Source organism: Eulemur rufifrons, chromosome 30, assembly GCF_041146395.1.
Source record: "Eulemur rufifrons isolate Redbay chromosome 30, OSU_ERuf_1, whole genome shotgun sequence".
Taxonomy (NCBI): Eukaryota; Metazoa; Chordata; class Mammalia; order Primates; family Lemuridae; genus Eulemur; species Eulemur rufifrons.
In genome coordinates, this window is record NC_091012.1 from 99,282,271 (window position 1) to 99,308,449 (window position 26,179).

General features: G+C 40.0%; 1 protein-coding gene across 2 annotated transcripts in view; it reads left to right on the top strand.

The window, feature by feature from the left end:
* Nucleotides 1-960: 960 nt before the first annotated feature.
* Nucleotides 961-26,179, top strand: part of FAM120C (family with sequence similarity 120 member C) — a 90,083-nt gene continuing 64,864 nt past the window's right edge. Inside the window, exons 1-3 of one of the 2 annotated variants that reach the window (XM_069462945.1) lie at nt 961-1,764; nt 24,126-24,372; nt 25,657-25,739. In XM_069462945.1, coding sequence (XP_069319046.1) covers nt 1,066-1,764; nt 24,126-24,372; nt 25,657-25,739 — 1,029 coding nt within the window. In that variant the 5' untranslated portion in view covers nt 961-1,065. Of the gene's footprint in view, nt 1,765-9,972; nt 10,316-24,125; nt 24,373-25,656; nt 25,740-26,179 lie in introns of those variants that run through there. The other variant, XM_069462946.1, reaches the window with a different exon arrangement.

The window sequence follows — 26,179 nt, forward strand, 5'->3', positions numbered from 1 at the left end:
TTTGAGGTTGCTGTGAGCTAGACTGATGCCACGGCACTCACTCTAGCCTGGGCAACAAAGCAAGACTCTGTCTCAAAAAAAAAAAAAAAGATACAACTTGTAGCTTAATTTGTGTTAGTACTTATCTCCCAGACCAAGGAGATCCTGAGGGCGAAGGATATTCAATTTCTCTTTGTCTCTGCATTGCCTTGAGCAAATAACGTAAATTTCGCCATTCCCAATCGGCGCCAACAACTCTTCAAAGTACAGTAGATGAAAGTGGATTCTTACACATATGTTAGTGGTTATTTTCATGTTTCATGTGTCCTTTCTCATTCATTGAAAGCTATGCATATTATTTTTTCCGTTGAGGGGAAAATTCTCCTTCCCGGGGAATTTTAGCTCACTTTACCCGAGTTCAAACCACCCTACTTCCTTTCCCATGATGCGTCACTCCTTCCCACAAAACGCCTTTTCCTGGAAAAGGCAGTAAATAGCCTGAAGCCACTCAGTGAGATGCAAGGAGTTGGAGTGCAAATCCTAAACACTGATCATCACGTCCCGCCTCTTGTGACCCTGTGAGCACAACGGCCGACAGGTGTGGTAGTCTTATTCCTTGACTGCATTCCCGAGGCCATAAAGGAGACGACTACAACTCCCAGGATGCCCCTCCGCCCCGCCCCACTCCCCTTCCTCCAGCTAGAAAGCGTGTACCATAGAGAAGACGAGGCAACATGGCTCCTGGAGGTGGAAGGAAGAGTCTTCACCCTTTCTGAAGCAGTGAAGACGAGCGGCCAGAGAGGAGAAGGAGAAGTGACTAGAACCGTCATCGCTTTTATCTTCCCAGCCTCTCCAGAGTACGGTCTGCCTCACCCCTCCTCTCCACCCAAATCCAGTTTGTTGTCTCCTCCCCACCCCGCCCCGCCCCGCCCTCATTCCCTCGCTCCCTCCTCCCTCCCCCTGAGAATCCTTTTCCCGCCCCCCTCGCCCCCCGCGGAGTGCGCACGCGCTCGCCCCCAGCTTCGCGCCCAGATCGCCGCCTAGCTTGCTTGCGCAGCCGCTGTCTCTTCTGCCCACCGACCAAGCATGGGTGTCCAGGGCTTCCAAGAGTTCCTGGAGAAGCGCTGTCCTGGGGCCGTGGTGCCCGTGGACCTCCTTAAACTCGCGCGCACGGTCTCGCGCCAGCAGCAACAGCAGCACCTGCATCGCCAGCTGCCACCGACAGCAGCCCTAGCGCCTGGGGCTCCACGCGCTGCCAGGGGCTCCGCGCCTCTGCAACCGCCTCTCCCGCCTGCTGCCTTGGGTGCCTACTCCGGGGGCGCGGGGCCGACTCGCCATCATCACCCTGCTCACCACTTCCACCACCACGGCCAGGCGCAGCCCGGGCTGCACCCGCCGCTGCCGCCGCCGCCGCCCCCTCCGCCTCCGGGGGCTCGGGTGCTGGTGGATGCGGGCTCGGCGCTGCCACGGCTGTATGGCGGCTACCAGACGGATTGGGTGTGTGGCGGCCAATGGAACGCCATGCTGGGCTACTTGTCAGCGCTGTGCCAGGCTTGTGCCTATCCCGGCGGCGACGGCCTGGAGCTCGTGGTCATGTTCCCTGGGGGCCTGGGCAAGGACCGGCTGGCCGAGTGGGGCCGTCGGTGCCAGGCCGAGCGGCAGACAGCGCAACTGATCGTGGGACACGTGGGCAACAAGGGCACCCCTCCACCACGGGCCTGGTTCCTGCCACCGGCCTGCCTGAGCCACTGCGTGAGGCTAGCACTCATCCGCTTCCGGGTCAAGGTGAGGGAGGGGCCGGATCTTAAATAACACGCCCCACACCTATTCCCTCCCAACTAAACACCTAACCACCCACCCACTGACCTGTCTCCCATCTGCCCACTCACTCGCCCAATCAGTACCCTGGATCATTTTATCATCTACGCCCCCTTCATACCACCCCCTACGGATTTGCTCACCTACTTAGTCACATCTCATGTCATCCCAATAGCTCCCTTCACCTTAACTTATCCAATTGGCTTATCTCTAGGTTTTAGCAGAATTTAGGCAGAATTTCTCTGTAGCTGCACCTTATTCCTGCTTTCTTCTGTCTCAAGCTGAAATGCCTTTCCCTACTTTCTCCAGTTAACATCTCCTATGTCTCTTTCCAATCTCACAACAAATCAATTAAACAGATGTTAGTTGAACACCTTTCTTCTGCATTTTTCCCCATCTTTACCCAGTGCCTCTTTTTCACCCATCTGTCCATTCAACCTTTTTCATTTCAACATTCTATCTCCTGCCTTGGCCTTAAACAAACAAAATCCCACCGATTCGGTCAGTGTTCAACAAGTACTAACCCACTGAAGGGGTTTGAAAAACATGAGACACGGTTCCTGCCTTTAAGAAATCAAATATATACACATGAATCATTTAACCATTTAAATGTGGATGTGATTATGCTTTATGGAACCGACAGTAAGTACAGTACCTGTTTGTATATGCGTGGGGGAATATCTGTGGACTAAAATGATCAGGGGAAGCTTCCCTGAAGAAGTTGGACTTCATCAGGGTCTTCAAAGGTGGGTTGGATTTGAATGGGTCACAAGTTTGGGAGGAGGTTGCTTTAAGTTGGAGAAAGAAAATGAGCAGAAGCAAAAAGTAATATCAAGTGTGTGAGGCCCCATGGGCAGTTAAGTCCAATCTGCATGTTGTTGGGTCACTGAATATGGGGCCTGGGGAACAGCTTGGCAGCATCCCCAGTTCTTGGCACCACTGCTATTGCTCTGTTGCTTTCCCATACTCTTAGGTTTCAAGTTCCTACGTGTGGAGAATAGCAAGGCTTGAGAAGTAAAGGAGGTGGGCAGGAAGAAGAAAAAAAAAGTAGTACAGGGTTGGGTAGCATGAAACTGCAAACCCACTCCCCCAACATAGGTTCTTGGAGTTGTCCTCACAGACAAGGTGGGGGGTTGTGGGAATCACAAACTACAGAAGTGGTGCCTGGTGGAGTAATGAGGAAGAAAGAAATTTGAGCCGAGTTACTGCAGGACCTACAGAGAGAAGCTTGCAGTGGTTATAGAGCTTGTGGCTAGAGTCCAGTCATGCTAGACTCTTAGTGCCCAGCATCAAATCTGTGCCTAGGCTGGATAGATTACAGCTATTTTTAATAAAAAAAAAAATCCAGTCAGGAGCTATCTCAGAGTAGAGAAAATAATATAACAGACACCCATTTGCTTGCCTTCCTGACTGAACATTTTTAAGTAGATTCTTCATTCACAGCCATTCTTTCCACTTTGTTTTCATTGCTATCATCCAGACTTTAAGGACTGTTTACCTCATTGTCATTATTAACCTGGTTTCTGGCAGTAGTGACTGCATTGATGGAATGCTTACTATGTGCCAGGTACTAATCTATGTGCTTTTTTTAAAAACAGAAAAGTATTATTTGATCCTCACAATAACTTAGGCAGTGTTATCCCTGTTTTCTAAACGAGGAAACTGAGGCACAGGAGGTTTAGGCATTTGCCCAAAGTTACCCAGCAGTACATGTCGTCTGCCTCCATAGCTCATGCTCTTAACAACAGTGTTCTAAGATGAATCTTTCTGAAGTTCCACTGTGATAGATCATTTCCACACTTCAGCTAAACTCTTCTCTGGCTCCTGGGAAAAGACTGGTTCAGGACATTCATTTTTATTCTTTTACTGAGTGCTTGTTGTTCGCTAAGTACTAAACTGGTTGCTGAGGAGTCATAGGTAAATAAGGGGGTTCCTGACCTCAAGGAGGTCAGCGTTTTGTAAAAGAGACAGATTGAAAACAAAGTCATACTAGATGCTATGTACTGATTGCAACGATGAAAAATGTAGCCCCTACAGGGGTCATGGTTAATTCTGGGTGAGAAAATGAAAGATGAAGGAGGCTTCACCAATTTGTGCTAAGCCATGAAGAGGGCTGAGGATAGTTCAGATAGTGGACAAGGGTGTGGAGACCTAAACAGCCAGTTGTGAGCTCTGAATAGATTTTGACTGGAGGTTGGCAAGAGATTTGAACACAAGATGGGTTTGTGGTATCTAAATTTTTTTTTAACCCCCACCTGGACCTTGGAGGTTTCCAAACTTTTTTGTTCAAATACCCCATTGGTCAAAACTTTTGAGAATCAGCCCTTAGTATATTTTTGTCACACTTCGTCACACAAAGTCTCATTTTTTAAATCCCAGCCGTTGATCAAAAAATAAGATAGACTGGGTAGACAGCTGGATATATGATAAATCGGGTATAGTGAAAATAGTAGAATCTCAGTGGTGTGTATTCAAATGTTCACTGAAAAATTATTTCAACTTGTTGGGGAAAAACTTCCCAGCAGTTCTCTTCAGTCCTTAGAACCATCATTTTGGGAATATATAAATCTTATTCCCCATGCTAGATTATAAACAAACTCTTTGATCTTTTCAGTCTCCATAATGTCATGTATACTTCAGGTACAGGATACATTTTTCCCCTAAATGAATAGTTCAGTGATCCTAAGAGAATGAGATCGTAGGAATGACTTAAAAAGTATGTAGTGTGGCTCGTAATATAATGGATTTCAGACTGGCTCTAAAATTGCATATCTGTCTGTGGATATTATCAGTGAGTAAAGTTCTCTCTCCTGGTTCTGGTCAGTGACTTTTGTTGTTGGAGTGATGAAGAACTTCCTGGATTGTAGCACTGACTTGAAAGGTGTTAATTAATAAATGATTGTGGTTTCCCTTTTCAGAGGGAGTGTTTCAGTATCTTGAAGGTGGCAATTTTTCACTTGGATGATCTGCATGCCTACCGTTTCTTTTGACTGAATGTTAGTGCTTCAGAACAAAACCCACTACTGTATTTCTCCCCTCCTTAGTTTTATTCTGCAGGTTAAACCACAAGATGGGCCTTTATTCCCAGTTTCATTTTCATTTGTGATAGAGAAAGTAAAGGTGGAAGGATTAAATAATAGCTAAGTTGTTGGGTTGTCTGTTTAGCTTTAGACAACTTAGGACTTCCCATGAAAAGATTCAGTGTATATTGTTGGAATGAATTTTATCATTTGGTTGTTTTCATTTATATGCTCTACAAACCTTTGTAAATGGTAATCACCAGTACAGAAAAAATTAAATGAACCCACAAATTGCTTTCCTGATTTCTTCCTAAGGATCTCAGAAGGAGACCAACCTAAAGCAGTTTTAGATTGCGATTCAGGAGATGATACAGGGTGATTAGGGGGATGAATGCTTTATTTTAATGGTTAATGTATATTAGAAAAAAGATAATCATCACATCAAACCCACCATTTCAAAGCTGTAATTTTTTAGAATGGGGCCAATTGAAGAAAAATGAATTGATGTAAAGAAAAATATTAAGTTGCACTGCTTGGCTGTGGCAGAAATCATGTTGGGGGTACATGAATAACCAGACTTTGAGAAGTCTAACCAAGAGCTGGTGTCATTTTGTGCTTTGGTTCTCTGGAATACAGTAAAACAGTGGCTAATATGACTCCTGATTATTTACTTATACATATCCTGAAAAGTCAATGGCTCTTCTGGGTGTTCTCGAGTTGGGAAAAATAATCATAATAGTAATTACTGCTACTTCTTGAGCAACAAATTGTATATAAAGTGCTTTTTAAATATCTCGTTCAATCCTCACAAGCTTGCAAGAAACGTAATATTCTTCCCATTTTACAGCTGAATAACTGAGGAGGTAAAGGGATTTTTCTTTGATCTGGGCACTAGTAAGTGGTGGATAAAAATTCTCGTTCTAGGTGTGTATTGCACAAAGTCTCTTTCCACAATCCACCACCATGCTTCTTTTTGTACATTCTTGTGTAAGATTATATACTTTTATTGGCTGGATAATAGGTATAGACACATGAAGAAAAACAATAAGTAGATTTATTGAGCACTTGGTTTGTGCTAGCATTGCTATCTAGATGTACAGTACTGCCAACACAGGCAAATGTGTAAGCTAAGTGCTGAGTGACTCATATAGTGATGTTATAGGAATTCAAAAGTAGCAATCCCTTTCCTTTCTGCATTTTCAGTCTCTCCCTCTCTGGCATCTTTCAGTTACAGCATGCACAAATAATCTTTAAAAAACAAAACTTCGCCTTTACTTTGTAATTCCCTTGCACCATTGTCCTTATCCCCTTTCTTCCCTTTTCACCATTATTTTTTTTAACTCTAATCCTGTGACAGATTACCTTTTCACCATTATTCTTTAAAAAAAGACTATATTACTTCCCATTTCCTAGTCTAGTGCCACTTTATATCTAATGTCACCACTTTGAAGCTGCCACATCTATTTCCATTCTTACCCTTTCTTGGTCTTCTTTGAGATAATTAAATCAATCCTTCCAATCCTTGAACTACCTTCATTGGATTTCATAATCCTACTCACTTCTGATTCTCCTTGTAACTCTCTACTTCTTTCTCCTTTGCTTATTCCTCCTCCTCTGCCTGATTCCTTAAATGTTGATACTCTTAAGGCTTTTGTCCTAGTCATCTTCTTCTCCTATGTTTGTTTCCTGAGCAATCTCATCCATTATTATGGCTTTAAGTATTAATTACATCCTGATTCCTAAAGCTCTACCCTCAACCTCTCTCATGAACTTTCAACACATCTTTTCAGCTGTCTATTGCTCGATGTCTTAGGTCACTGAAACCAAAAAATATCCAAGATGGAACTCATTATCTTTCCTGAAAACTTGTTCCACTTCTCGTATTCTCTTTTTCTATGAATGGTGTCTTTCATCCATTTCAAGCCGGAAACTGTGGAGTCCTTGATTCTTCACTCTCCTGTCACTTCCCACATTCACTTGGTCATCAAATCCTTTTCAGTTCTACCTGAAATATGTCTCCTGAGTCCAGCTACTTCTTTCTGTCCCCGCCCCCTGCCATTGCTTTAGTTCAGGCTGCCAAAATTTCTTATCTGAATCATGAAAACAGCCTCAATTTGTTCCTTTACCACAGCACTCTCTGGACTCCATCCGCTACACTGCTGCCAGAGATACCATCCTGAAAACCAAAGCTGATTCTGTTGTATGCCCAAAGATGGGGTTGCTTTTTGCCTATCCTGCCAAGTCCAAACTTCTCTCAGTGTGGCAGGCAGTGCCTTTCACAGTCTGATCCCAAACTCTCTCCAGACTTACCTGGTGCTCACCTCTCTCCATGCCTGTCCCAGCCATTCTGAACTTTTTTAGTTTCCTAGACATACTATGTCCTCTCTCATAGTGCTTTTTTATGTTACCTTCACCCTTGCATTGCAAATTCCTGTTTATTCCTGCTCAAAAGTTATCACTATAAAATCCTTCGCAGCCAGCTTCTGCTGGCTATGGTGGTGAATGATGCCTTCCCTTGCACTACCAGAGTACTCTGTTCTTATCTCACTCATTTTTCCCTCCTAGGATTTTCATATCACATAACTCTTATTTTAAATGAGTTCCAGAGGACAGGGATTTATTCTAGGACTTGACATACTATATATAATAATAATGGTTGTTGACAGAGAGATTGGTTGATTGACTTGACTTACTGAATGATTGAAGAGGGCTTTAAAGGTCAGATAACGAAGAATTTAGAACTAGTATTTTACAATGTTGTATGTTAATTGCATATAAATTGATTCGTCAAACTCTGTTACCCAGAAGTAAGTTTACAGCTGCTTAGCAATGCATTTATAGAATATATTCCCCTTTAGTGGTAATAATAATAGCTACTCCATGGGCTTGGTACTGTCCATATATTCGTTATGTCATTTAATCCTCACAACCACCCATCAGGATAGAGTTTAATCTCTATTTTTTTATAGCTAAAGTAGAAACAGGCTCAGCATAGTCATTGGCCCAAGGTTGCACTGCTGGAATGTGGTTGGACCAAGATGTGAACCTAAATATATTTGGTACCATATTTAACATATCTTTAAACAGTATAGTTGCATTTTTCTAGTTGTATTTTAGTAACTTTCCCCAGAACACTTTCTTATATTTAGTTTGTGTGTGGTATAATGGCTAACTGCACAGACCTTGGAGCCAGACTGGGATTAAATCCCCGTCCTTCTACCTACTAGTTATGTAAGCTTGGCCAAGTTAACTTCTCTGTGCTTCAGTTTCCTCATCTGAAAGATGAGAATACCTATATCATAGCTTTTGTTGTGAGTGTTAAATGATTTAATGTATATAATGTGCTTAGAACATTATATGGCACGTTGTAAATGACATATAAATGCCAGTTACTATTATTTTGACCAAAATATCTTGTGTGCCAAGTAGCTTGGACACTGATCGTCTCACTCTCATGCTTTAAGCTTAGCATGGCATGGACATGCGGTGTCCTTCATGGTTTGCCTATCATTCTTTAGCCTCATTTCACCCCATTTTTCGTGTCAGGATGAGAAGTGTTTTTCAGTTCAATTAGTATTTTTGAGTACCTACTCTGTGCCAGAAATTGCTAAGTACCATGAACAATGGAATTCATTCATTCAACCAGTATTTATTTGGGCAGCTACTGTGTGCCAGGCAAAGTTCAAGATTGTGAGGATACAGCAGTAAGTAAAACAGATTTCTGACATCGTGAGGCTTATATTCTAATGGGGAATACAGACAATAAAGAAGATAAGAAGACAAATACATGGTATTTTAGGTGGCATAGTAAGTGCTGTGAAGAAAAGTGAAGTAGAGAAGGACGGCTGAGGTCAGGAATACAAAGCATGGTACTCTACTGCTCCAGGAGCTCCTAGTATAGTAGAGGAGACAAGTGAGAAACTACTTATAAAGCCCTGAGGATCATTTCTGTAGCCCTTGTCATTGGCCCAGGGACATAACCAACAGAAGTGGCAGAACCAAGATTTGCATACCAGACACCAAAACTTTTGCCCTTTCATCTGCCACATATAGGAAATTATAAAAATTATGGCAAAGATGGCAAACTGGCAGCCCTTAGGCCACATGTGGCCCATGCATATATTTTTGCATTGGCCCACACATTTCTTTTTTTCTTTTCTTTTTGAAAGAACTTCATTTATGTTCATTGATCACTAGTGTTCACCAGGATCTGAAATCAAATAATGTGTTTGGACTGAATATTAAGGTGTCATCTAGGCCGGGCGCGGTGGCTCACGCCTGTAATCCTAGCACTCTGGGAGGCCGAGGTGGGCGGATCGTTTGAGCTCAGGAGTTCGAGACCAGCCTGAGCAAGAGCGAGACCCCATCTCTACTAAAAAAAATAGAAAGAAATTATATGGACAGCTAAAAATATATATAGAAAAAATTAGCCGGGCATGGTGGTGCATACCTGTAGTCCCAGCTACTCGGGAGGCTGAGACAGGAGGATCACTTGAGCTCAGGAGTTTGAGGTTGCTGTGAGCTAGGCTGACGCCACGGCACTCACTCTAGCCTGGGCAACAGAGTGAGACTCTGTCTCAAAAAAAAAAAAAAAAAAAAAAGATGTCATCTAGTTGAATGAGTTGAATGATTTTTGTTTCCTGCTGTCGTTTAATTTGCATTATATGAACACATTTCTTAACAAGTTTGAATTTATTGTCAACTTTTAAAAATTGTGAAATGTTGCAAAAAAGTCTGATACTTTCCAACTACTCTTGAAATATCAAATCCTCTGGCAATACTGATTGCCCCCTTTTGTGAGCCACATGGGTCTTTGTTTATTGGGCTCTATCACTCCATGGTGTCTCCCTGGCAGAGTGACCAAGTGCCACTTGTCGTTCCTGGTAGGCATCTTCTGCAATGGCTCCCAGTGATTCCTGCCTCCTGGTGTTCACACCCTGTATAATCTCCTTGCGCCCCTTTGTGTGGGCTGGACCTAATGACTTGCTTCTAATGAGCAGACTACAACAAAAGCTATGGGATGTCACTTTCAAGGTTAGGTTATAAACAACTGCGACTTCCATCTTGTTTGTGCTCGTGCACTCTCTCTCTTTCTTTCTTTCTCTCTCTCTCTATCTCTCTTGCTCGCTCTTCTTGCTTGGTCACTCTGATGAAGCAAGCTGCCATGTTGTGAGCTGCCCTTTGGAGAGGCCCACAGGACAAGAAACTGAGGGCAGCCCCTGACCAACAGCCAGTGAGGAACTGAAACCCTCAGTCCAACAACCCAGGAGGAACTGAATCCTGCCAACAGCTACATGAGTGAGCTTGGAAGCGGATCCTTCCCCAGTCGAGTCTTGAGATGGCTACAACCCTGGCTGACACCCTGACTGCAGCCTGTGAGAGACCCTGAGCCAAAGGAACCAGCTAAGACATGCCCACAGATACTATGAGATAATAAATGTTGTTTTAAGCCACTACGTTTTTGAACTAATTTATTACACAGAAATAGATAAACACCATTGATTGTTGTGCTTGTACTTTTTTATAGTGATTTTGATGAACATGAAATATTTATTTTACTCACATCTGTACAAAGTAAAAAAATCTTTTTTATGCAAGAAGGTCACATATTTAAAGGAGAACAGGAGAGAGCCTATTTCTTTGTGGAATTGATGAATTTTCCTATATATCTAAATAAAATTTGTTGAAAGACTACAATTTAAGTTACCATTTAAAAATAAATCATTGTAAGAAATATGACCAGTATACAGAAATGATGATTGCTGAAACAAAAAGAACTTAAAGTAAGACTTGGGAAATTTCAACAGGCTGTGTTTTTGAATACAGATAGAATAAGTGATGCTGCCATGAAATGCAATTATGTATTAAGTGAAAAAATTGCCAGGGCTTGAAAGCCTTTTGTATGTGGTGGTCTTATAAAAGAGTGTTGGTTCAGTACAGCAGAAATTATGTCATAAACAAGCATTTGCAAAGGTAGAAAATACTAGTTTCCCATTTTGGGGACAAATTGGATCAAGAATTTAAATTATTTGTAAAGTTTTAGATAGCAGCTAATTAGAACAGGTATAAACACCACCCACATAGTTATACATTTAGCTGTATGTCTAGCCAGTGGTTCTCAAACTATGGTCACTGACCAACAGCACTGTACCACCTGGAAATTTGTTGGAAATGCAAATTTTTAGGCCCTATCTAAGACCCGCTGAATCAGAAACTGGGAGTGGGTCTTGTCAATCCATTTTAACAAGCCCTCCAGCTGATTCTGATACACTCTAAATTTTGAGAACCACTGCACCTAGATATAATTCATGTATCAAGAATTTTGATGTAACCTAACTCTTTTGGACTTAACTCTTGTAGCCTGTCACAGGTATATCTAGAGATACCTGGATTTTGTGTGCTGAGAAAAATCTTGAAACTTTTAATTCACTTTGTGTTAAAAAGTTTAAAATGAATTAGCATTGTGGTTTGTGCCAAACACAGTTGATGCTTTGCTTGGTGAATTATTAGGTGCATATTATGAAATCTGCCCTATTATATGGAGGTTGATTGGCTTAGGTGAGGCACAGTACTCAAGATACTGAAAAAAAAAATGACCTGTTTGGCATCCAAAAGGGCATTCAGTGCACCTGCAAAGATTGAAATAAAATATTTGATTTGTTTTGTTGACTTTACAACTCATCTAGACACTCTGAATAAAAACAGGGCTGTTCAGAAGTACCTTCACAAATGTATGGTTGTATTTGCTTGTTCCTAGTAAAATTATGCCTTTGAGAAATTTATTTGGCAAGAGAGAAACTGGCTGACTTTTCTTTGCTGAAATTGGCTTCCAAGAAATGAAAGTGATGGCCTGAATTACATTCCCACAATTGTGGAGTTGTCTGTGGAATTCCAGAAAAGGTTCTCTGACATATTTTATGAAAATGAACTAATATTGTTCAGTTAGCCTTTCTCAATGTTCACAGTGTGAAAGAAAAGCTACAGTGAAGATACTGAATTACTATGCTATGGTACTGAAAATGAAGCATGGTGTCATTGAAATACCGGAATTCTACAAATATCTTGGGAGTAGTTACCCTAAATATACATATAAAAAAAAAAAAACTATGCCAAACGTCTGTGTTTGGAAATGCCTACATTTCTAAACATGTGTTTTACATTATAAAATAGGATCAAATTAATCACTCCCAGTAAAAGGATTCAAGGCTAAATTCTGTACTTCACATTGTAACACAAAAATATAAGACCTAACATTGACCTCTTGGTACACAAAGGCATAATCAGGCCTCTAGTTCCAAGTCAAAGGAGACTAAACTATTAAAAAATATTATCTGAAGTTTCTATTTTTCACTTGTGTTTTTAATTTAAAATCTAAACTCCAATATCTTGCATGTATATATTAATACCTATAGCATAGTTTAGTAAAGAAAATTACATTTCTGGAAGTTAATTTTTCTTAACTCAGCCCTCTTTATCATTCATGTTAGTCGCCCACCCCTGTAAGTATTTGCAGCCCTGGTTCAAAGACTTTTGGAAATTTCTTGCTATCATTGCCTTCCCTGAAGTTCCTGTCCTTTCTCAGGTAACCCAGAACTCCCTTGGACTCTTGTTCTTCTCTTATTCCTAAGGATACTTTTCAATCTTCAGTATTTCCTTTGGGCAGAACAAGTGTCTATTCTGGTATCTACTTGTCTCAAATGATTTATGAGGACCTCCAGACAATAGTACATACCATAGACTTCTGCAGAACAGACTATGATTTATTTCATAGCTATTTCAGAGCCTATGTGCCAGGTATTTTATATAAGTAATTTCTAAGTCTTACAACTGGGTAAGAATTAGCTAATTAGCTTCATCCATTTTACCGATGAAGAAGCTAGGTGACTTGCCTGTGATTTGTCCCCACAACTTCAAAATTTGATACCAAAGCTCCTGGTGTATACACTGATTACAAAAGTTAGTCTCAAAGTGTAGTCTCCAACCCATGGATGAACTGCAACATATTTTTTTAAAAATCTTTTTCCTTTGGTTCTTAAATGTGACAGAAAGATTCACCTAGAAATGGGCTGGCTCCTGGCAGCCTAAGAGTAATTAAGGGTACTAAAATTGAGTACTCACACATTAAAATTAGCACCTAAATAGTGTGTGCTGAACACTGGATCAGTATTCTGCTACCTCCAGCTTGATTGCCATATTTCATGGCAAAGGCTCTACCATTTTATGTGCACATAGATTATTGCAATTGCTACAGTTGGAAGGGAAGGCCACTTTATCAATGTTGCCTTGAATTGGTTGTGGTTTCTGATTGCTGCTATTCTTTTTATACACTATTCTTTAGCTTTGTGATTATCTCTTAATGGTCATTTGTTGAACTCCACAGTGTGCAGTGATCCATATTTGCATCAACAGTAGCTGCAGTCTGTAATTATTCAGTAGTTAGACTTCAAGGTACACAGGCCACCCCCTCCTCGAATTTTCTTATAAGATGATGCTTCTCTGTTATCTCTGATTTCTTTTTGCCTTGTCATTGAGAATAGGTGGAGAGGGTGGACCACAGTACCCTGCCTGAGTCAGCCACTAGTTTGGTGTATGTAACATGATACATAGGAGTGAAGCTGGTATCCCAATGGAATATAGGCCATGCTGGAGGAAGTCAACTATTCCAGATGGCAGAAAGCAGTATTGCCTCTGGTTTGAAGTTTTATTTATTTTTAATTTCTAAAGACAATCACTTAGGATGAACTTACTTTAAATAGCAAGCATTTATTATGCTCTATCTGTGGTCCAGGTGGGGTGCTAGAGACACAGATGGCTGTAACATAATTCTGCTACTAATGGACTCACAGTCTAGTTATTCTTTATGTTCCTGTGTTTATTGTCTTATTTATGAATTGATCTGAGATTAGTTATGCCCACTTTCCCAGTTGCCTTTATCTGAGAACATATTTGGTGGAAAAAAAACATTATTTTGAAGTCAGACCTAAGTGAGTTCTAATCCAAGTTCTGCCACATTGTTAGCTGTGTGATTTGGGGCAAGTTATTTAAGTTTTCCAAGCTTTAGTTTTCTCTGTTTAAAAAAAGGAAGGGGGCCGGGTGCGGTGGCTCATGCCTATAATCCTAGCCTCTAGGAGTTCAAGACCAGCCTGAGCAAGAGCGAGACCCCATCTCAAATAAAAATAGAAAGAAAGAAATTATATGGACAGCTAAAAATATATGTAGAAAAAATTAGCTGGGGGCCGAGCGTGGTGGCTCATGCCTGTAATCCTAGCACTCTGGGAGGCCGAGGCGGGTGGATTGCTCAAGGTCAGGAGTTCGAGACCAGCCTCAGCAAGAGCGAGACCCCGTCTCTACTAAAAAAATAGAAAGAAATTATATGGATAACTAAAATATATATAGAAAAAATTAGCCGGGCATGGTGGCACATGCCTGTAGTCCCAGCTACCTGGGAGGCTGAGGCAGTAGGACCGCTTAAGCCCAGGTGTTTGAGGTTGCTGTGAGCTAGGCTGATGCCACGGCACTCACTCTAGCCCGGGCAACAAAGCGAGACTCTGTCTCAAAAAAAAAAAAAAAGAAAAGAAAAGAAAAGAAAAAATTAGCTGGGCATGGTGGCTACTCGGGAGGCTGAGGCAGGAGGATTGCTTGAGCCCAGGAGTTTGAGGCTGCTGTGAGCGAGGCTGACGCCATGGCACTCACTCTAGCCTGGACAACAAAGTGAGACTCTGTCTCAAAAAAAAAAAAAAAAAAAAAAAGGAGGGGAGAGGGGTTAATGATACCCATTTCATAGGGATAGAAGGATAAATAAGATATGTTTAGCCCAGTGTTTGTTTTGAAATATTAGTCACTACAATGTCAGCTCCATGAGGGCAGGGATTTTTGTCTCTTGTTCACTGCTATGGGTCCACACCTAGGTCAGTGTCTGGCATATATCAGTGCCTGGCTCAGGAAAATATTCATTGAAAGTTGAAATGATTCATTGCCTGCCTACTCTGTGCCAGTGTTCTATGTATTGGAGATACAGAAGTGAAAAAAAACAGATAAAAAAATCCCAGCCTTCTTGAAGCTTATGTTCTAGTAATTAATATTCCTAGTTGTTTTTAATAGCAATATTTTTCTATTAAATATTGAATATTTTGTTATTAAATACTTTGCTATTATGTATTTCTGTAAGAGCCAAAATATATATAAAATGGGGATTGTGAGCTCAGGTTGAAGAGAAAGTAGGAACACTGATCCACTCTGGTTATTTGGTCCAAGCTCCACCTACCCAAATCCTGGTTTGGGGAAGCACAGTTTGAAAGCCACTGCTTTAGACAACTTATGGTTGGAAATGAGACATTAACCTTTTCTCAGCTGTTTTCCCCTGAGTTTTATAAATAGGTCTTGCTTCCTCTAAAAGCGTTAGCCCCATGACTGGCTAGGTGCCTTCCCTCTGTGTTCCCATGGCACCCTGTGCTCATAACCTCTCACACATATTATAAATGTCTTGCTCTGTGCTATCTGCATCCTGACACTTAGTAGGCCCTCAATCCATATTCATTGAACTGAACAGTGAACCAGCAATGAAAAGCTATAGAGAGTTGTTCAGAATCTCAATTCTCATTTTCTTTAAAACTCAAGTGTGCTGCTTTTCTGATTAGTTATTTGGGTATGTTATGGTTTGATCTCCCCTAAATCATTTTACCCTCCTGGAAAATTGCAAGGTTAATAACTAAACCAGACCAGTTTTGGCCAGGCACTGGAAGTCCTTGTGATTGTAGGTGGTAGCAGTCATCATAAATGTGTAAAGGGAGCCAGAGTGCTCACTGTTCTGAGGGTCATTGTGGCTGGAAGCCTATTTCTCTTGGCCCTGGTCAGGATTGAATGGCCATCAGTCACTCTAGGTTGTATTTTGCTAGGAGTAAATTGCCATGCTATGTGATCTGACTAGAGAGCTGTTTCTTTTTTTTTGTTGTTGTTGTTATTTATTTATTTTCTTTTTTAATTTCATCTTATTGTTATGTGGGATACAGAATTGCAGGTTACATACGTTGCCCATGTACCGCCTTTCCCCCCAAATCAGAGCTCCAGGCGTGTCTGTTCCCCAGGTAGTGCACGTTGCACCCATCATGTAGGTATATATCCCTCCCTTCCCCACCCCCCCTTCCAGAGTCAGCACCTTCAAGCGTTACCATTCCCCCACGGTGCGCAATGCACTCATTGTGTAGGCATACACCCATCCCCTCCCCCACCCCCCACCTCAGTCTGATATCCGATTGGTGTCGTTCCCAGATGTGTATTTAGGTGATGATCAGGGAAACCAATTTTCTGGTGAGTACATGTGATGCTTGTTTTTCCATTCTTGGGATACTTCACTTAATATAATGGGTTCCAACTCTCTCAAGGAGAACCATAGAGATGTCGTATCTTCATTATTTCTTATAGCTGAGTAATATTCCATGGTATACATATACCACAGCTTACTAATCCAATCATGTATTGATGGGCATTTGGGTTGTTTCCACTAGAGAGCTGTTTCTTAAACTTAGCTCATCATGAGACTCATTTAGGATTCTTGTTAAAAATAGATTACCAAAGTTTCCTAAAAAAAAAAAAAAATAGATTACTGGGGGAGGGGGTAGAAGGGAGAGGGGCAAGGAGGGAGAGGGGCAAAAACCTACCTAACAGGTACAGTGAACACTGTTCAGGTGACAGGCACACCTATACCCTGACTCAAGCATTACAAAAGCTATCCATGTAACAAAAACATTTGTAACCCCTTAATATTTTAAAATAAAAAAAATAGATTCCCAGTCTGACCCTAGACCTACTGGATCAGACTCTTCAGGGGAGGGGCTAGAACAGCAGTTACCTCTAGGAAATGGGGGTAAAACGACTTAACTTTTTTCACTGTACACTCTCCTATGTTGTTTGATTTTTTTTTTTTGCACTGTGTCCTGCTTTTATTCAGCTGTAGTTTATCTTTTGAATAAGTATTACAATTTATGGTACAAAAGGATATATGGTGAAAAAAACTTCATTCAACTCCTGTCCCCAACCACTAGGTTCTCCTCCCCTGAGGCAACCAGTATTATCAACTTTTGTGTATTCTTCCAGAGATACTATACATATAAAAGCAAATACTTGTAACTATACATATAAATACATATTATATATGTGCACATTACACATACATACATATTTTACACAAAAAATGCCTTTTAAAAAACAGCATACTGTACATAATGTTCTACACCTTGCTTTTATCATTTAATGTATCTTTGTAATTTTCCTACGTGTACACAGAGTTTTTTGGTTATTTTTTATGGTTTCACACTATTCCATTGTATGCATATATTATAGTTTAGTTCCTTATAGATAGGCAATTAATTAGGTCTTTTCCAGTCTTCACTTATTACAAATAATGCTGCAGGGAATATTTTGTACATTTGCAAAGTAGTCGCTCACACTTAAGCAAGCGGTTGCATTGTTGTCTGAGTGCTTTACATATCTAAAAGAGAAATCACTGGAAGCAGAATTGCTGGGTCAGTAATTGCTGCGTTTGTAATTTTGAAAGATCTTGCCAAATTGCTCTCCCTAGGGGTTGTGCCATTTACACCCCTACCAGTAACGTTTGCAAGTGCCTGTTTCTCTCTCCAGTAGTTTATTTGCTCATAGGTGAAATACCATGTTTCAGTATTCTTTTAATTTTCACTTCTCTTGTCATGAGTGAGTTTGTGATCATCTTTTTATATACTTAAGATCTATTTGTGTTTACTTTTTTGTGAAATGTTCCCTTGGATTGTTAGGGTTTTTCCCCCCTCCTCTATTAAGGAAATTAGCCCTCTGTGCTATGAGTTGCAAAATTTTTCCAGTTTGCCATTTGTCTTTTGAGTATACTTATATCGACTTTTCCCAATATTTTTTCTTACTCATCAGCCAAACATATTTGCATTTATACTATGGAAATGTTTGATTTTTATGTAGTAAAAGTATTGATTGTTTTCTTTTGTGTTACTGGACTTTAAATAAAGGGAAGGGGAACTGCTATAAATTAAAATACTTAGGAGCTGTTAGGGTGGAAATCCTAGTAGGTGTTCATGGCGCGGGTGGAGAAAGATTTCTCACGCAGAGATTAGGATATATATGAGTAAAAACGTTTATTTTATCCTCTTAAAGGAGAGAAAGAGAGTGAGAGACTGAAAGAGAGGGGGAGAAAGACAGCAGGGAGACGGCTTGACATCCCAAAGAAAGAGAAAGGGGTGTCAGCAGTGAGGCTAAATGGCTTACTGATTTTATGGGGACAAAGAGAAAGAAAAAAAGTGATTGTTGTCAGATGAAACAGAAGCAGCTGTGGAGTAATTAGCAGGCAGCTGCAAGATGTCAGGTTGTCTGTCTTTCTTCTGTTTTTCTGTTCCTGGGACTCAGTTATCTCCAAAATGTAGTCAGGCTTATCACAGTGATGGGGGATGTGATTTTGCATATGCTTTAGGGCAGGAAACAGGCCTGGCGGGTGTTTGCTCCCTTGCTGTCCATTCTGGGGCTTCTTAAGGAACACCTTTGAGGGCATAAAACAAATTCTAAAGGCTGTGAACTGGTGAATGTAAGAGAAAGATTTACATTTCCTTTCTGTCTTTTGGCTCCTTTCAGGTGTTTATGGAAACAGTTTGCCTGCCATCTAGGGAGAGAAAGCCAGGAAAGAGCTCATGACTCATCTTTAGCTAGATGTTAGGAAATTGCAGGATTAGATATTTTCCTGTTATTTTAGCGAGGCTGCCCCTTTCGGGAGCCATATCAACCAAATATACCATGTGGATTCTATTTGGATCCTAATTTGAACAAACCAACTATCAAAAGACATTTTGGGGGCAATCATGGAAAATAGAATAGGGACTGGATATTATGATATTAAGAAATTGTTAATTTTGCTGGGTGTAATAATAGGATTGTGGTTATATCATTCTTTAAATCCTTATTTAAGAGAATTAAACAATGAAGTATTTTATGGGTGAAGTGATTTGATGTCTGGAATGTGTTTCAAAATGTGCCAGAATGGCTAATAGTATATGAAAAGATATTCAATATCACTAATCATCAGAAAATGAAAATGAAAACCACAGTAAGATATCATCTCACACCCACTAGGATGGCTACTATAAAAAAAAAACCAAACACACACATAAAGTAAGTGTTGAGAAGGATGTGGAGAAATCGGAACCTTTATGCATTATTGGTGAGATTGTAAAATGATGTAACCTCTGTGCAAAACAGCATGGAGGTTTCTCAAAATTTAAAAATTGGAGTAGCAATTCCACTTCTGGATATATATCTAAAGGAATTGAAAGCAGGATCTCAAAGAGATATTTGATATCTATGTTCCTAGCAACACTGTTCATAATAGCCAAGAATTGAAAGCAACCCCAATGTCTATCAAATGATGAATGGACAAACAAAATGTGGTATATGCATGCAATGTAATATTCAGCCCTAAAAAGGAAAGAAATCCTGTCACATGCCACAACATAGATGAACCTCAAGGATGTTATGCTAAGTGAAATAAGCCAGTCACAAAAGGACAAATACTGTATGATTCCGCTTATATGAGGTATCTAAAGTAGTCATTCATAGAAACAGAAAGTAGAATGGTGGTTGCCAGGAGCTAGAGGAGAGGAAAAGAGGAGTTGTTTGACAGGTATAGAGTCTCAGATTTGCAAGATGAAAAAGTTCTGGAGATATGTTGTACAACAATGTGAATATCCTTAACACAACTGAATGTACACTTGAAAATGGTTAGGATGATAAATTTTATGTGTTTTTTAATCACAGTAAAAAATATATTAAAAATGCCATAAAAGGAGGGGGACAAGGTAGATGAAACAAGAATGATTTAATATTGATAATAGTTGATACTGGGTAATGCTTTCATGGGGGTTCATTATGCTATTCTCTTTACCTTTGTATGTTTAAATTTTTCCATAATAAAAAGTTCTTAAAGTGAGGGTTAGGGAGCTTGGGCTTTGTGAACAGAGCTGGATTTGAATCCTAGCTCCACTTTCTAAAAATCAAGATATAATTCATATACCATAAAATTCACCATTTTAAAGTGTACAATTTAGTGGTGTTTAGTATATTCACAGAGTTGTGCTACTGTTGCCACTAATTCATCTATATGGGTTTGCCTATTCTAGACATTTCATATAAAAGAAATCATATGTGGCTTTTTGTGTCTGGCTTATGTCACTTAGCATAATGTTTCCAAGGTTCATTCACATTGTAGCATGAATCAGTACTTCGTTCCTTTTTATGGATGAATAATGTTTCTTTGTATGGTTTGCTTATCCATTCATCAGTTGATAGACATTTGAGTTGTTTCTACTTTTTGACTTTTATGAATAAGGCAGCTATGAACATGCATGTACAAGTTTTTGTGTGAACCTAGTTTTTTTTAATTCTCTTGGGTGTATACCTAGGAGTGGAATTGCTGGATCATATGATAGCTCTATGTTTAATCATTTGAGTACCTACCAGACTGTTTTCCAAAGTGACTGCACCATTTTATATTCCCACCAGCAATGCATGAGGATTTCAATTTTTCTATATCCTTGACAGCACTCATTATTTTCCATTTTTTATTTTATTTATTTATTTATTTTTGAGACAGTCTCACTCTGTTGCCGGGGCTAGAGTGCCATGGTGTCAGCCCAGCTCGCAGCAACCTCAAACTCCTGGGCTCAAGCGATCCTCCTGCCTCAGCCTCCCAAGTAGCTGGGACTACAGGCATGTGCCACCACACCCAGCTAATTTTTTCTATATATTTTTAGTTGTCCAGCTAATTTCTTTCTATTTTTAGTAGAGACAGGGTCTTGCTCTTGCTCAGGCTGGTCTTGAACTCCTGATCTCGAGCTATCCACCCGCCTCGGCCTCCCAGAGTGCAAGGATTATAGGTATAAGCCACCGCACCCAGCCTCCATTTTTTAAATTACAGTCATCCTAGTGAGAGTGAACTGGTTTCTCATTGTGGTTTTCACTAGAATTTCTGTAATAACTAATGATGAGCATCTTTTCATGTGCTTATTGGCTATCTTACCTATTTAGCTATGTGACTTTGGTCAAGTTCTCTAACCTCTGAGCCTCATTGCTTGCTCGTCTGTAAAATGGAGATAATCCCCATGATGTTATTGCAAGATTAGTGGACATAAGGTGGGTTTGGAACAGTGCCTGGTACATAGTAGGTACTTAATTGATACTTTGCTACTTGAGCTGTAGGTAGCTTGCAATCCAGGTACACTTTTCCCAGTGACTTCAGTGTATCTGCTGTAGAAGTCAAATGCTGATATGAGAGTACACTCTCATTTGCCAGGGCTGTTTGCCTTTTTCCCAACCTCAGTAGGTTTCTTTACTTTCTTTACTATTCTGTACCTGTCAACTCCTGCTCTCTGTCCTTCCTAGTTGGAAGGACATAGGACCGTGGAGAATGCACACAAGAGTAAAATAGAACCTATGATCTTAAAATTGATGGTGGTATTGCCAAATTAGATCTGTGACTATGTCATCTGTCTCAGTGCTGTAAGAGTGAAGAGGAGGGAAATTACCAAATAATTTGTCTAAAAGGTGGCAGGCCTACGGAAACTGGAGCATTGGGAAAGAGACATAATAAAGCATTCTAGGCAGGGAGACCAAGTGAGCAAAGACAGGAAACAGGAGTAATTTTGGAAACAGGTAGTTAGGAAATTAGCCTGGTAGGAGTGGGATATTGGGGAATTGTGAGAGAGATTTGTGAAATTCTTACTCTATTATTTTCTATTACCTACTCCAGAAGATACAGTGAAAGATGTCCTCTACCTGGAATCATGAGACTTGTTTTAGTCTTGGTTCTGCTGCAAATTAGCTAGGTAATCATGTTAATCATTCATCTTTTCCAGGCCTCAGTTGCCTAAGCAATAAAATGAATAATTGAATTAGTTCAATGGATCTTAATTGGGGGTATTCATGAGAACCTACTGAAAGCTATTTTGAAATATAGCTGTTTGGTTTTTTTTCTTCTTTTTTTTTTTTAGTTATTCACTCTGCAATATTAAGAAATATAGCTGTTTGGATCACACTCAGGAAATTGTTTCAGCAAATCTGAGGTGAGGACGTTTTTATAGCTTGAAAAAGCTCTCCAGGTGATCGTGATTTACATTCTTCATATTTTAAGAGCCACCAGATTAGTTAAAAATCAGTAGTCCTTCGCTTTCTGGAGTTGAAATCACTTAGATGGTGGCATAATCAGCCTCAGACCCAGCTAAAGATTATATGTTGTAACAGAAAGAGCATAGACGTTGATGTCAGTCTGACCCAGGTTGCTACTTTCCAGCTCTATAGCTCCTAACATGGCACCTCACTTCTCTGAGCCTCAATTTCCTCATCTGTAAAATGGGGCATATAACGTCTATATGGTCAGGTTGTTATGATGAGATAATCACACTTGGCAACTATGCCTGGTACAAGGTAAATGGATGCTCGGCCAGTGACTTGTATGAGAGGTAGGCCAGAAGAAACTATCGGCAGAGGACAGCGTAAAACTATACTCCTACCCTGACACAGCTGGAGTTAATCATATCTCTAGGTGTAAATATGTTGCAATGCTTTTTTGTTCCTTTGGCTGGATGTCAAACAAGTACAAACCTTGTTTCACTGTCTGCTTACTAATGTCCCTCCCCTTGTGTATGACATGACTATCAACTGTGACTAGAGTCTTTTTCCGTAGCCTGGCAAAAGTTTAATGCATTGAAATTCCTGTTAGACTCCAGAAAACTACCATTCCTTTACAACTTAAATGAAAAATAGGTTATGAATTGAACAAAATTATCAAGGTCCATGGGCTCTAGAGTCAAAACCTGGGCTTTGCTTCTTCTAGCCAAATGACCTTGGGGATGATAATGTAAAATGGGGATACTAATAGTTATGGCCTCATAAGGTTGTATTAAATGAATTAATGCATGTTAAGTACTTGGAACATTGCTTAGCACACAGTACATATTCATTATCTGTTTTCCATTATTATTAATACTAGGCCGGGCGCGGTGGCTCACGCCTGTAATCCTAGCACTCTGGGAGGCCGAGGCGGGTGGATCACTCAAGGTCAGGAGTTCGAGACCAGCCTGAGCAAGAGCGAGACCCCGTCTCTACTAAAAATAGAAAGAAATTATATGGACAACTAAAAGTATATATATAGAAAAATTAGCCGGGCATAGTGGCGCATGCCTGTAGTCCCAGCTACTCGGGAGGCTGAGACAGGAGGATCGCTTGAGCCCAGGAGTTTGAGGTTGCTGTGAGCTAGGCTGACGCCACGGCACTCACTCTAGCCTGGGCAACAAAGTGAGACTCTGTCTCAAAAAAAAAAAAAAAAAATACTACTATGTACCAGGTCTTATGTGGGAGCCAGGAATACAGAGGTAAACTCTCTGCAGTCAAGGAACTTAGTCTGATGGAGCCAGTATACAGATGATTTCTGTATGTTTCAAGTGTAGCAATAGAAGCATGTGTAGGAAGAGTACTTAACAGTCTGCCTCTGTTACATAAAAAATAATATTCTCCAGGAAGAAGCCTGGTACAACAGAAGTGTGCATTCTGGAGTCAGATTAGCCTGGGTTTGAATCCTGTCTACCATTCACTCGTAATGTATGTAACACTGAGGGCAACCAACCTCTTGCAGCCTTAGTTTCCCATTTCTAAAATAGGGTGAAGTTTGTGACTCCTGTCTGTTGGAAGACCCCTATTTGGGTGCCCTGTGGTCTAAGGTGCTCCTAAGAAAAAAAGCAAGGTCTTTTAAGAAAAAAGACTTAGATAAACTTAGATTTCTGTATTTATTTCCACATCTAAGTTTTTCATCCGTATGTACCTTGCCATGGTTGTTCTGACAATGAGATAATATATGTAAAATACATGCAGCACATAGTAGATGCCAAGCAATAAATAATAGCCTTATTATCTTTCTAACAAAAACCTCTTCAGTTATTGTTTTGAAGTAAAAACTTAAGTAATAGATACTGTGTTAATTTCAGTATTCTAATTTGAATGGCCTAAACCCAAGTTTATGAAAGGAGTCAAAAAAGATTGGACGTTTGAATGAACACATGTATAATGCTGTCTGTGCTACATCTACAAGAATAATCAGGTTGCAGCCTGGGAGAGGGTTTTTGTTTTGTTACGTTTTGTTTTTTCGAGTATTCTATTCAGCTACATATAATCCTAAATTTCATCAAACTTTAATAGTTATTAACCTTGCTGACTTCTAACAAAATACAAATCAGCTTCTGTGGCATGACATGTTCTTTTCTTCCCTCCTAGGTCTTTCAGAGCCTTGAAGACCACCATTTGGAAGTGGTGGCTTTTTTCAGGGAAAATGGCTTCCATGGCCTTCTTGCCCATGACTCCGAGTATGCTCTCTACAATATTCCCTCTTACTATAGTTCCCATGCTCTGAAGCTGAGCTGGAATGGGAAGAACCTTACTACCAACCAGTTCCTGATGCAGGAGGTGGCCAAGCAGCTGGGCTTGAAGCGAATGAGTTTTCCCATATTTGCTGCACTGCTAGGTAGGTAGACCAAAGGAAGAGACTCCAGTGATTGGTAGTTTCCTCTTCCAATGTTAAGAGCTGAAGACTAGAATGATTTAGCCTGTCATCATTGGATTTGTATTTTTAAAGTCCTCATGCCAAACACTGTGCTGGGGAAAACCCAGCAGACTTTTGGGCTACTTGGTAGACTTCACTAAAACTCAGCATATTTGTCTTATGGATTGCTACAGGACATTCCAGAACATTATTTTGATTCTTGTAAAACTTTTTCTTTTGTTACATTTCATAACTGTTTTATGCTGAGTAATATCTGAAGCCAAATATTTTACTAGCCCTAGACAACTTTGGTTTCCCACTCATAGCATCAACATTTCTTCCCCATTGTCTAAATTTAGATCAGAAACACAAATTGTTGATTATGTTTTTTTCTTTCTTTCTTTTCTGCTAATATTTTATTATGAAAATTTCGAAACATATAGCAAAATTGAAAGAATTTTACAGTGAAAACCCTATTTCCACCACTTGTATTCTGCCATTAATGTTTTACTATACCTGCTTTATCATATATCCATTCTTCTATCCATCCATCTATCTATCTTTTTAAGATGTATTTCAAAGTAAATTACAGAGAGTTATGTTTTAAATTGGTTTTCCAAGTACTAACAGCATGAAGGTAAATATCCTGTCTCATGTGTGACCTCTGCTCTGTAATCCCAAAGGGCATGAGTTTGGATAATATAATAAAGTCAGCACAAATTTTGGAATTAGGCCTTAGGCAACTCATGGAAGTCACAGCTCCCTGTTTTCAGTTTCCTCATCTGTGAAATGGGAACAATAATACCTCATGGTGTTATTGGTAAGGTTAAATGAAATGAGGTATACCAAATGCTCAGCACTTATTAGGCAGTTAGTAATTGGTGACTGCTATTCTAAAAGGCATCATGACTAGGTGATAGGTAACGGCATGGACTTTGGAGTCAGACAGTCTTAGCTTCTTATCCTGGTGTGTGTACTTAACTGGCCGGACCACATTGGGACAAGTCACCAAACTTGTCCAAATCTCAGTTTCCTTATCTGTAAAATGGGGATAATAATACTACCATGCACGGTCATTTTAAAGATGATGCATACACTGCACACAATATATAATAGATAATCAACACATAGCTACTATAATTATTACATTAAAAATATAGACTTATATGAATTATTTGATCATTTTCTCTCTCAGGACCTCTTTCATGGCCTGGAAATTCTAAGAAAACTTTTGTGTAGTCAATAAATGACAAATGTACTTTATAGGTAACCACATTCTCCCAGATGAGGACCTGGCCGCTTTTCACTGGAGCCTCTTGGGACCAGAACATCCTCTTGCATCACTTAAGGTAATGTTCCCCATTTCCTGCATGTACGGATTAGGATACATCTGGTTTTGATAGGAGATTTAATGGAATAATTATCTTCTTAGATTTAAAATATTTCACATATAGATAAATTAGTTATTATCAATACCCTTAATATTTCAAGAATCCATACAAATCTATGAAGAAAATGCTAATTCCCCAATAAGGAAATAATGAACAAAGGACAGAAGCAGAAAATTCACGAAAGAGTAAAGACAGTGACTAAATGATCAACCTCACTAGTGATCAGACATGTAAATTAAATGAACATTGTGATTTTTTTAACTGAACAGTTTAGCAAATATTGAAAAATGAGTGTACCCACTCCTATCAAGGCTGTGGCAAGACTGATACCCTCATATACTTCAGTGGTAGTGTAAACTGGCGATTATATCCTATTTCCCTAGTTCTTTCCCTCTCCT